The following is a 13,001-nucleotide window of genomic DNA, read 5'->3' as shown; positions in this document are numbered from 1 at the left end:
TGGTCACAAAATTTATATGTCATTAAGGAGCCCCCAGTAGCTTCTCAGGCCCCTTCTAGTTCAGTTCTTCTCATCACCTCCACAAATATTGTCCTAAGGTGACTAGCAGGAAGAAAAGGAAGAAGGACAGAGGCTAGTTCCTGCTTGAGGGATATGATGATGTCATCCACTACTAAAAATGGCCCAAGGAACATTAAGTACTGATCTGTCAGCTTAACCAGCCCCTCCTGGGGAGGATGAGTAGACAGGATGGACACAGAAATTGGAAGGATTCCTTCTGGGGCACTGAGAAGGGTGGGTAGCTGGAGCCTCTTCCCTAATACAACCTCGAGAAGAGAGGAAGAAGGGCTCCCTCTTAGCCACTCTGCCATGTCCACCTACATCTCACAGTCTCCCTTCACCAGCCACAAGGAAACCCCAAGCAGCATTTGTCCCTAATGATGGCATCCCTCGTGCACTGACCCACATCCCCATGCCCTTCCTCCAGTGGACACTACACCCTGAAACAAGGCGATTGGGAAGACTGATTCCCTTCCTCCTTCTTGGTCAGGTGCCCTGAGCTATCACCACAGACCTGACCTCGAATGGGCCACACTGGGTCATAGAGACCTCTTTCCCCACCCCTACCCCAGAGCGGGGGCATCAGGGAGGATACCTCAAACTGTTCTCACGGTGCTGGGACCACCCCTAGTTTCTTAGAGATGATTAAATCAGAGGAGTGTTTTTTTTCCTGCTGCACTGTGTTAGCTAGGCTTGAATAATGCATGTTCCCCTGCTAACACCCTCTGTTTAATAACGGGTCCGTGTTGGTGTTCATTGGAAATTTTCCTGCTGGATACACATGGAGAGTAATGCGCGTTTATAAAAAGGGTTTGGATGCACGTTGGGAAGCAGTGACTCTGTGGTAGTAACTGAATTCTGTCAGGCACTCAGCTTAGACAGCAGCCTGGCAGGGGACAAATCCATGGGGAGCTTTTTGATGTAGATGGTGGCGGGGGCAGCTGGGAGATGGCCCCCTTGCGTGCCTGGTGGGCTTTCGTTTCGGGACTGGCATGGTACTTCAAGTGCAGAGCGAGTACCTGAGTTTTCAGGGTCTGAGTTAAAGAAGGATAACAGTGTCCCTGGGAATGCTTTGGGGGCAGGTCACAAAAGAAGACACTGAGGTTCAGCCTAAAGAACAGCTGCTTCCTGGCTCTGTGACCTACAGCAAATCATTTAAAACCATTTCGAAAAAAAACATTAAAAAATAAAAATAAAAAATAAAACCATTTCGAACCCCATTTTTATTATCTATTGAATAGGTATAATAACTACTGGTCAAGGTTGTTGTGCGTATAAGGACCAAATGGAATGACTGTTGAGGGCCTACTGTATAGCAGGTGCTATTCTAGGCATCAAGGATACAGCAGTGAACAGAACAGACAAAAGTCCCTGCCTTCATGGAGCTTAACGTTGCCGTGCGGAGTGACAAAAACCACTAAGTAAATGGTATGGTATGTTAGAAAGTTAGGGAGATAAAGTTAGGCAGATATAGTAGGGGAACTGGGGTTAGAGATATAGTTTTAAATAGAGGGGGCAGAGAAGGCCTCCATGAGGAAATGGTGTTTGCACAAGTGTTTCAAGGGAAAAAAGGAACAAGTCATGAAGATTGCTGGGGGAGAGCATTCTAGGGAACTGGTAGACTGAAGCAGGAACATGCCTGGCATTATAGGAACATCAGGGAGGGCTGTGTGGCTGGAAGACAGTGTTTGGGGTCCTGGGAAGGCAGGCTAGTCTGTGCAGGCCATTGTAAAGACTTCGGCTTTTGCTCTAGGAGAGATGGGCTGCCACTGAAAAGTTTCGAGCAGAGACGTAATTTGGTCTGACTTGTGTTTTGAAAAGATCCCTCTGGCTCTTGTGTTGAGAACAGACTAAAACAGGAGCAAGGAGGGACGATGGGAGGCAGTGGCCAGACGGAGGAGAAGTAGCGGAGAGGTGAACCAGGCTGATAGACACGGAAATTCCATTCGGCTATGTTTGGAAGGATTTGCTGATGCAGCGTGTGTGCGTGCAAGGAAAGGAATCAAGGATGGTGATATAAATAAAGAACTTGTAAGGCACTTAAGCTCAGGCCCAGGGCCTGGCACACTAGAAGTGCCTGGTCGAGTGGTTGCTACCTCTGCTAGGTATAAGTCTGAGCAGGGCTGAGTTACCCAGCAGGGGCCAGCTAAGACATGGCACAGGGGTCTGGGATTGGACAGAGATACCAAGCCACATAACAAAAGACAGGATGAAGCCCTTGGAGGCCAGCAGAGAGCCTTAGGGAACTGAGGTGGTCAGACAGGAGGAGGTTGATGGATGCGGGGGAATGGTGTTTGCAGTTGAAAAGTTCTGGCTCTGGTGGTGCCTTTGTTGTGCTATTTGGCAAAGTCCTGATAAGCTGTAGACTGGACTTAGCGATGGGATCAAAACCCAGTTCAGTTCATCTGGCCACCACCTGAACCAGGCACTGTCCCCCAGAGCCCTGCAGGACTCAGCTGCTGCCCACAACAGGTCATCTGGTGTAGGCTAGGCTGATTGGCTCCACAGGTTTTTCATCCTCCTGGGGCCAGCCATAGCTTCTCCCAGTGATGGGAGAGATGCAGGAGGGAAAGTCTAGTCTGACAGGTACTTTTCAAGCTTTTGGGCCATATCAAGGCCTCCAGAATTCTAAAGCCCAAACCTTAAGTCAAAGGGTGAGGATAAAATATACCCCTTCTCTTTAATGGGAAGAAAAGTACAAAGTCACATTGCGAAGGGTACGGATACAGGAAGAGTGACAATCTTGGGGGGCTGTAATCCAATCTAACGTACCTATTCGTGGCTGGTTCAGAGATTGGGCAGAAACGCAGGGCTTCACGGGTGGACAGGAGATCACGCTGTCTGCCTCGCCCAGAGGACCAGCCTTCATAGCAGCTTTCTCCGTGTCTGAGACCTGCTGCGCTTGAGCGCTACCCTTGGTATATCCTGGCCCAGACGGGCTTCTGGCTTTGACCTACCACGTAGTGTCCTAAGCCAAGAAAGAGACTATTCGAGAGAGACCCCAGCCCCCATCACAGACAGTAACTTAACCCATTTTCCCTCTTGCTTCCTCTCTAGTCAAGAAGCAAATCGAGTTGAAGTCTCGAGGCGTGAAGCTGATGCCCAGCAAAGATAACAGCCAGAAGACATCTGTGTGTAAGTGTCCACCCGCCTGCCGGGCCTCTCGCTCGAGGTCAGACCCGCCGGTGCTGTGACCGTGGGGTCGGGGGTGGGGGGCATATGATGCTTGAATGATTTCCCTTCAATATCGCTTCCCTCCATCCCGGGCTCTGCGCATGGGCGCGCTGACCTAGTGGCCAGTGAGCAGTCCCAGGGTCTGTTCTTGGCCTTCTCCTCCTCCCCCTCTGCCCACTTCCCTCTTTTCTCCTCTTTATCCCTCACTTCTCATTCTAACTGCAGTCCAGGGAGTCATTACTGCTCCATTTCTCTCTTTATTTTTCCTTTTGAATCACTTCCACCTGCTAAGACAGTCATTTTTCCGGCTCCTCGTCTAGGAGTCAGTAACCTCCAGCTGGAATCGTGGAGGCTGCAGGGTCCTAATTCCATTGGGAAGGGGAGAGAGAGAGGTACCGAGTAACCACCAGGGTCCCTCGACCCGGCTGGCCAAAGAGTGGGCCGGAGGAAAGGGGCGCTGCCTCTCGAGCCAGTGGGGCGGGGCAGTGCTGGGCTCTCTGCTTGGGCACGGGGAAGATTATGTCTATGAGAACATGTTTCTGCTATTAGTGTGCGAAAGCTTAAAAAGAGGACATCTAATGCTGGGGAATAGCTGGAATGTCACTCCGGAAACACTTGATTGGAGCCTGTACTAAGGGGCTTTGGGGCTAGAGCACAGGAAGGGCCACTCAGGAAGGTTCTGGGCCACTCTGAAAGCAGAGGAGACTTTTCTGAGAATCCTTCTGTTTTCGTTCTGGAGGTACGTGCGGGGAGCCTTCCTCAGTCCCCGAATGACTGGCCTTCTGATTTACTGTCCCCGCTACTTCCTTCCTTCGCCTCCCGCATTTCACATCCTGCGGTCTCTCCGTCCACTTTCCCCAGCCTCCTTCCTCCTCACCCTCTCTGCTTTCCCCTCTCCCTCTGTTTCTCTCCTCCCTCCTGACCCTCTCTTTCCATCTCACCTCCACGTGCTCACTTCTTTTGAGATGCTAGAAATACTTCCTGAGAGAGACAGTGAGCCTCACGTGGTATCGCACATGTTTGCAGAGCTCGGTGCTGAGTGCAGCAGGAAGCTGGGTGGGGGGAGAGGCCATTTGGTCCTGAGCCTCAACAGAACTAAGCCTGAGTGTGGGATTTTCTCTGGTCTTTTTAGTCCTCAAATCGAGATGGGACACCACTCCCTGACTCTGGGGACCGTTGTCTCTGGTCACTGCAGCCTGAGGGAGCCGGATGGCAGAGGGCAGCCAGGAGGCCTCGCATATGTGCTTGGCGAAGGGGACCAGGGGAAGAAGCAGGGAGCAAGGAGAGCTCAGAGTTAGGCCAGGAGTCTGCAGAGAAGGCACGAACTGTGGCCCTGGCCCTCTTTCTTTCTGTAGCCACAGAAGAACTAAGCCAGGCACAATTTAATTTCCAAGTTTACCCTGGAGCCACTGGCAAACTTTAAGGAAATGGCCCAGATTTGGGAGAGCAAGTTGTTATCCCATTGTGTTTTCAGGTAACCATGTCACCCCAGGTACTAACGTCTCAGTTTTCACATCTGTTTAATGGGGATGCGAAACCTTACTCTCCCTTCCTCCCAAGGATACCGTTGAACCTAAGCTGGGCCTTCTCGACCTAGGACTTCAGGAAGTCCATGAACTTGGTAAAAATTACATGTGATGTTGTGGGTGCATTTTGTGGGCGAGAGGGTCCATGGTTTTCATTAGCTACTCAGAAGTGCCCAGAGCTCCCTCAAAAGAGTGAAGAAACCTTATTCTAATGAAACGATGGAAAAATTCTTTTAAAAAATATACATCTCTTTATAACAAGGTATTGGTCTCTGTTATGAGATTTCTTGACAAGGGATGGGTATGTGACTTAAGCCGCCTCAGAGACAGGTAACCAAATGTCTGCAGGTGTCTGGCCCTTTGTGTTCTGCCCAAATTGCCTGTGGACTGATGCTCTGAATTTCTGGGGAGGAGTGGCCCACACTTACATAAACTGGACCCTGCTTGCTGCCTTCACCTGTTGATGTATGGGTACCATGGACCGCCAGCCGTCAGCTCTCACCATCCACGTGTCTGTGCCTCCCTCCACTTTGGGTTGAAGGAATTGCCTTTCTGAGCATTTTGCGGCTTCTTCACCAAGGGGTGGGGATAAGGTTCACCTTCCCTTCTTTTCCTTCCCTCTGTAGCCAACAGCAAATTAATGCTACAAACATAAGCAACTGGTTTCGATTAGGCAGGGGAGGTTGGAATGAAAGAGAGGCGGAAAGCCTCTTGTCTCTGTAATTCAGGCAGTAAACTGCTTTCTAGTACTTAAGTTTGCTTGTTTCCTGGAAAGCCTGAAAGTCACATGGGGCTGCTGTCACCTGGTCAGTCCTCCCAGAAAGACTGGGTACCAGTGGGGTGTGAGCAGCTTATTGCTGAGCTTATAACTTCCTGGATGGCGCCTGAGGCTGACTGCAGGCTGGCTGATTAAAGGGGAGGCAGCGGGTTTGCTCTGTACGTCGGGGGTCTGTGGTTCAGTGGGTGGATTGTGCCATGATCTCCCCTTTCTCGTCCAGCTGCACCCTCATTCGTCAGCCTTCTGCTCTGTCTGCTTACTGGGTGGTGTCGGTACTGAATGAGAGGGCAAGAAAAGGGGGCAGGACCTTGCTCTCCACTGTTAACATACTACCAGGTGGCTGTGTGGTTCCCATGCGGTGGTTGGGCAGGGACTTTGGGGTGGGTGTGGTCGGTGGGCAGGGTCGAGTAGGCAGAGCCTAAAGAAAAGAAGGTGGGAGCTTAGCTGAGAAGTCCTCGGTAGGGATGGATCACCATGAGGCTGGCTTACCAACAGAATAACCACAAGTACAACTCAGGACTGACCTCATCTTCTTAGAACAGAGGCTCCTCTCTCCTTCCCATCCCCCTGGGCATCTGAGGACCCCAGTTATCTCCTTACTTCCCATCGTTTGCAAAACACTGAGGCTTTGGGAGGCAGGAGCTTGCTCTGCTTTGGAGAGGGCATTTCCATCTTGTCATCCTGGCCTAGAGAGTCCTGGACTGGTGGGGGTGGTGACGTTGCTAAGTTTAGAATGTGAAAGCTTTGGAGGTAGAGACTTGGCAAGGAAGGGGGTGGGAGTAGGGGACAAGTGTCTGGTGGGAGTGGCTGGATTTAACCTGGCAGTGTGGAATGTTGGAGAAAGGGAGACTCCCCACGAGGCCTGGGCTCATTGCCACACAACCAAGAGGACACCAGGTGTCTGGCTTGAGTGTGCAGAATGTCCAAATCCTCAGATTCCCTTGGCCAGCCACACCCTGGGATACCTAGAGGTTTGAACAGGGTCTACACCAGTCTTCTAACTGCAGAAATGAGCTTCAGACTCAGTGAGTCTGAAATAGGACTCCTCACAGGTCCCTAGGCCAGGAAATCCCCTGCTCCCACACCCACACCCTAGTCGTCCATGAGCCCTGGTGATTTTGTCTTTGCTGCTACCTCATGTCAGTCCCCACTCCCAGGCTCTTATTGTCTTTTACCTGGACAATCACAAAACTTCCTAACTCATCTTGCAGTAACTGGCCTCCCAGTGAGCAGTCCAGATCCTCCATGCCCTTCCCCAGCTCAGGACTCTGCAGTGGCTCCCCATCGTTTTCAGGATCAGACTCCAACCCCTTAAAAGTCTGACCTCTGAAACCTCGCCTTCTGCTCTTCCATGTCACTCATCACTCTCCCTCCTACTCTGGTCACACTGGGCAACCCCAGGTCTTTTTCCATGTTTCCACGTCACTCCCAGTGCCTGTCTGTTTGCCTGAACTGCCATTTCTCTGCCACCGTATGCATCTAGATCCTACTCTCTCAGAAGTTCCGTGTTGAATGCCACCTCCTCCAGGCAGCCTTTCACGCTTCTCTCAGCAATATGAGATGGGTCTTCCTTCTGAATCTCCCTGTAGCTGCATCCTTCATCACTTCCCCCTGTGGTTTCAGTTCGTTTCCCTATTTCATGTCTTCACTCAACTGAGAGCTCCTTGAAGACAGAAGTCATATCTGACATCTGACATTGGCATCTCCCATGGTATCCAAAATAGGGTCATGTACACAGTAGGTGCTCAATTGATGCTCGTTGTGTGCTCATGTATGGGAATGGGTGAGTGGGTGAGTGAGTGATGGAACGTGTTACTCATATTGTGGGACTTTGAGTGGGCGGGGCGGAAAGGAGCCAACTCAGAGAATGTTGCTCTAGATGCCCTGTCATCCTTCGTCTCGAGGGTGCTGTTGGGATCTTGGGACTGCTGAGGCCTTGGACAGAACGCTTCTGGGTAGGCTACCTGCCTGGCCCCAGCTCCTGGTCATCCGCACAGCCAGGAATCCAGAGGCGTGAGGGGGTTCCAGCCTCATGAGTGTGAGCATCTCTCAAGAACAATGAACCAGCAGGGACTAGAAGGTTTTCACCACCACCCCACCCCACTGGAGACAGGAGAAAATGAACATTGTGTGTGTGCGCTGCCCCCTTACCAAGCCCCTCCTTTAGCCAAGATGGCTGTGCACATGGTTTTTGTAAATAGGAGTCTGGTGTTGGCAAGTGTGAGAGTATCACACCACCTGCCAGAACGACCACGGGTGCCATCTCTGCTTGGTACCCTTGGCCGGAGTCATTGGCGGTGGGGTTAGAGGTGCTTGGGTTACTACCCACTCTGGCTTGAGAAGTGTCTGATGGGAAGAGGTTTCTCAGCAGAAATAGCCATGTTCGATCTAAGTCCCTGCTTTGACCTTCACACTACAGATTTCTCTTACATTCTTTACCGTTTCTGATCACACATCCACTTTTATTTAACTTTCTTTGAGTCATATCTCCATTTGGGGGTGAGGTTGGGGGGCTCATCTCATCTAGAGTCGCCACCCCCAGATCCGAAGCTCAGGGTGGGGAGTTCACTGGGTGCTGTACGCTGTTGACCTCTGGTCGCTGGTGTGGGGTGAGGAAACAGAGCGGTTGTTGGTTTGGGATGCCTGCCTCTGAGCCCACATGCTCTTGATGAATTTCACTTGGACTTGGCCCACAAAAGGGATTTGTCAAAAGCAACTCCCCACCTTGCACACTCAGGAAACCCAAACCCAATGGACTACAGCAACCCCACACATCCCCACCAGAGAGCAGGGCCTAATTCAGTCCCTGCATCCACCTCCCACCCCAAGACGCTGCCTGGGCTGGGGCCTTCCTGTGATTATCCATCTCTGTATGTGCTGTTTTTTGCCTTGTAGTAACTCAGGTTGGTGTGTCCCAAGGGCATAATATGTGTCCAGACCCTGGCATACCTGAAAGGGGCAAAAGACTAGGCTCGGATTTCAGGTAAGATCTGTTCGGGAACTTTCTGATGGCAAGAAGGGTGGGGTAGACTGTTGGGGCGAAGACAGGGCTTGGCCCTCCTGGAGGTAGAATGAAGAGGATGGTGCTGGTACAGGAACAGACACTTTCTAAAAAAGAGCCATGGCCTTTGACATTCTTTCCCAGTCCAGTCCTGGGAATGGTGCCCATGCCAGAGTGGGCTATAGACTGCCAGCGTTACTCAGCAAACTTATACTCAGGGTACAGAGGACTGCTGTCATCAGTGATGACGTGCCAGCAGGCAGCTCATGCCTCCAATAATCTAGGAGACCCTAGGGTCCCAAGATGGTGCATTTTGCAGTTTTAATTATCAAGGCATCTCTCCATAATCCTCCATTTTTAGTAAAGTTTATGTGTGTCCTCCACCCACCCTTAGCTGTCCTGATACTTATCTCAGAGGATCACTGTTTTGCTCACAAAGTTACCTTTGAACTCAATCCTAAAACCATTCAGTGGTCAAAAAAAAAAAAAAATGAAGAAGCAGAAGGTCCTTCCAATGGAGATTTTAAGTGATAAAATAGAGTAGAGATTAAGGGCCAGAGAAGAAGTAAGGTTGCTGTGGTACTTCTCTGTGGAACCAGGAAGGGCGCGGGGCAGGCTGGGAAGGCCCAGAGATCGAGCTCATAACACACCTTGTCTCCCAGGTTAGGATCCAGCGTCCAGTTCACCTGCAACGAGGGCTATGACTTGCAAGGGTCCAAGCGGATCACCTGTATGAAAGTGAGCGACATGTTTGCGGCCTGGAGCGACCACAGGCCTGTCTGCCGAGGTGAGGGTGCCCCGGGTAAGGGAAGCTGCCCAGAAAGCTGGGCTGGGCATGGAGGACAGAGCCTAGCTCCCCAGACTGGTTCGCCCCACTCTCACGGCTCCCCAGGCCACAGATTCTGCATTCATTTACTAATTAACTTACATTTGTTTAGCACCTTATCTATATCAAGATCTATACTAGGATGAGGCGATCCAGGGGTGGGGAAGAGAGACATAGCCCTTGCCCTGCATGGACCTTACAGGCTAATCGGGGAGCCACATAGGAAGCAGGTTGCTAACTCATTGCACAGATGTCACAACGACACCTAGACCGGAGGGGAATTCACCCTTATTATGTCACCTTTAATCCCTCCACTGTAACACATACACATCCAAACTCTGAATCTCAGTGCCCTGGTTTCTTTCCACATACTCAACAATAAGATCCGCACTTCTGAAGATGCTCTCAGCTAAGCAGAATACGTGGGCCATGGTCTCAAAGGCTCCTCGGCCCTAACCCCACATGTGGGCATCTCGTTCTCCAGGGCCATGCCACCCACATCCCCAGATACAATCACATGGACCAAGGCTGAGCTGGTTGAGCCCCCGTCCCCCAAATAATCCTTAAGGAGCAGACATGAGTGTGCTTCATCGTTAGGACAGGACAGCAGCTGCTTCTGTGGTAGAGAAGGCCCTGGCTTCACCCGCCTGGCACCATGAGACGACTTGTAATTTCTTATACTCTGTGTGTATCTCTTATCTTCCATCGTTTGTACACATAACCAGGGTTCAGTTCTTGGTGCAAGAGTAAACACTTGTCTGGAGTCTGTAAACAAAGCCTGCAGTTGCTCACTATAAAATTACATTCTGGATCCCTCCAGTTTAAGAAGGAGATTCTTTGACCCTCTCCAGGCACATGTACCACAATGAAATTCATGCAGATAAGGAGTCCAGGAAAAAACCCTGATCATGACTACACTGAGGAAGGAACAAGGTTGGAGCTGAGACCCACTCCCTTTTTTTAATGTATTGATAAGTTATCTGGAAGAGGATCATGAACATACCTTTCACATCTTTCAAATAAGCCTTAGATTTATTCATTCCCACTCAACTTTGAAGTGGCCATGATCTACATTTAATAATGTAGTTTGAGTTCCCACTAATTTAAGCTATAATATGTCAAAGATTCCACTTAGCTAGTATTTTCCAAAACTCAAACAAAAGAAGAATTCTTGGGTCTAACTCTCTATCAGCTTTGCCACCACCTGACCATGGGCAATTTGGCCAATCACTGATTTTCCCTGGGCTTATTTTCTTATCTGTAAAGGGAGATAATGGCACCTACCTATCCATCTTGTGTTACTTTGAAGGTCAAATGGAGTCGTGTATTTGGAAACACTCTTTCAATTTGGGAGTGTTCGGCAAAACAAATATCCTAGTGCTGGAATATAAACTCTATCGTGCAAGGCCTTCTGTTCTGCCCATTGCCTGGAACAGGGCCTGGCACATAGTAGGCGTTCAGTAACGTGTTGAATGGACGACTGCACGAATGAATAACTGAATAGCACACCACTCTGATTCCAGGGAGCCAGATGCCAGCTGTGTATAGATGCATAAAATTATCAAATCTGGAGACCAAAGGACCCTGTGCTAATCTGTTATTTTAAAATTCCTTCTAAGGAGCTAGAATAACGAAGCCTTTAGATGGTGGTGAGATCCGATCTCTCTTTCCATCAGCAGAAGGTTGTCTTCTTAGTAATGGGGTTGTTTACATGAATATGCCTGGGGGGCGGGGGGCGGGGAGGGCTGGTGTTTCGGAAGTTCACAGTGGAGTAATGTCCTCATCTTTTTCTCCAGACGTGTTGTATGCCCCATTCAAGTCCCTCCTGTGTTTTTGACCCACTTTCCTCTGAGTTCTCTGCCATCCTGTTAACTAAGCATAAGACTAAGCTTTTTCATATCCATTCTCCTTCCGTCCTCTGCCACTGTGAAGTGGGGAAAAAAAATCATGGCAAACAGAGCCAGGCAGAATTGGGTTCAAATGCAGCTATCACCACTTTTTAGCTGTCCTTGGGCCAGTTTCTCCACCTCTCTGAATCTCTTTTTTTCTCTGCTAAAAGCCAGTGATTATAGAACATTACTTAATGATATTAACGGCGAGGACTAGGTGAGGTAGCGGACCTGAAAGCACCCTTTTAGAAACATCCCAGTGTGTCTGTGAGGCTTATGTGCACACATGTTTGGTTTAAACTGCTCAGCCCTGTTGCCTTATAGTTTCCCGAAGCCTGGCAGCTCAGCCACAGCCTCCAGTGGCTGTGGTTCTTTTAGAAACCTGTTCCCTCACTGTCTTGCCCTGTCATATTGCAATCACAGTTTGGGAGGCACACAGACTTTGATCTAGATCACAACTCTGCCCCCTGAGAGCTTACTGGCTCTGGGTGGGTCCTTCTTCTTTCTTAGCCTCAGGGCCCTCATTTGTGAACTGGGGAAAACAAAACCTCCTCTGCCTAGTGATGCAAAATTTAAATAAACCATGTTATTGCAAGTGACCAGCCCTCACTGTGGTGCAGAGGGGACTCTCAGTCCAGGTTTACCATCCTGCCACTGTCTCGCTGTCTCTGTCCCTTTTTCTCTCCCATAGGTCATTGTGAGGGTGGCTCCTGGGTCTGGACTTGGTAGATCTGTCCTGGGCTCCCCCGAAGGTCAAAGGCTGAGATAGATATTAGATTCAAGGATCCTTTTATTTTGGCAGTTTTGACAGTTTTTTCTTTTTAAAATCTCTTACTTCGAGTTTAAGCAAACCTCATTTTAAGAATAAAAAGGGACAAAACTCTGAATTCCAGGACGGCTCTGCTAATAAAAAGATTACCGAAAGATCACATTCTAAAAAGGATTCGCCACCATACATAGTGGTATTATTTTACCTCTAATGCATTTAAATTATGATTTGATTTTAAATATTCATTTCCACACAGTTAATTACACTAAAACATGCGGCCTGGCAAATAATAGGTTCTTGACAAATGTTTGAGGACGACCTGAATGAATCGGTGATTGAAATGAATGAACAATATGGCACTGTGCCCTCATTTTGGAATTTAAAATCAGGTATTCACAGGTCTTTCTTTTGTTTCCCTCCCACCCAAAGAAATAAGCTTCTAATTTGACTCCTAGAAAATTCTGATCTTTCCAAGGGGATTCAGGACAACCGAAATACTGTTATACGAATTCTATTCAGCCCCAAACAGAGGCCGAGTAGTATAATGTAGGGCTCTTCGGATTTATTTTATACATGGAGCTCAATATTTTAAAATAAGCTTTAACAGAAGCCCAATAAATAAAACAGATGCAAGGGGAATATCTCTCACTGAAGTAGGGCAGGGGGTTTGGAGTGGCCCCCTCCTTACCACTCTTAGAAGCCCCTAAGCCACCTTCCAGGAACTCCTGAGGCTTTGGGGAATCATGTTTGTAAACCCCTAATGGAGTGAAGAGGAAGAAATTGACAACCAGGAGACCTGGTTTCTGGTGACCACAAATTGGTGTTGACAGAGGATAGGGACTGAGTACCAGCCCCAGATGAAGTACTTACAGTTACTGAGCCACAGAGTAGATAATCAACAGAAAGCAATACATTATTGCTTTTCTTTATAGAGAAACCCAGTATTTGCTGTATGAATATATGTGTGTGTTTTTACTT

At 49.2% G+C, this 13,001-nt stretch overlaps 1 protein-coding gene across 1 annotated transcript in view; it reads left to right on the top strand.

The window, feature by feature from the left end:
- The window catches only part of CSMD2 (CUB and Sushi multiple domains 2), a gene marked incomplete at its 5' end in the record, with an annotated part of 295,495 nt that overhangs the window by 9,714 nt on the left and 272,780 nt on the right, over positions 1–13,001 (top strand). Inside the window, 4 exons of the mRNA XM_023529432.1 lie at positions 3,118–3,195; positions 8,434–8,521; positions 9,202–9,326; positions 10,889–10,953. Of these exons, the coding sequence (XP_023385200.1) occupies positions 3,118–3,195; positions 8,434–8,521; positions 9,202–9,326; positions 10,889–10,953 (356 nt within the window). The remainder of the gene's footprint in view (positions 1–3,117; positions 3,196–8,433; positions 8,522–9,201; positions 9,327–10,888; positions 10,954–13,001) is intronic.

Source organism: Pteropus vampyrus, unplaced genomic scaffold (assembly GCF_000151845.1).
Source record: "Pteropus vampyrus isolate Shadow unplaced genomic scaffold, Pvam_2.0 Scaffold36, whole genome shotgun sequence".
In the NCBI taxonomy this organism is placed as follows: domain Eukaryota; kingdom Metazoa; phylum Chordata; class Mammalia; order Chiroptera; family Pteropodidae; genus Pteropus; species Pteropus vampyrus.
Note: the sequence above shows the minus strand (reverse complement) of the source record. Positions and strands in the feature narration are given on the sequence as shown.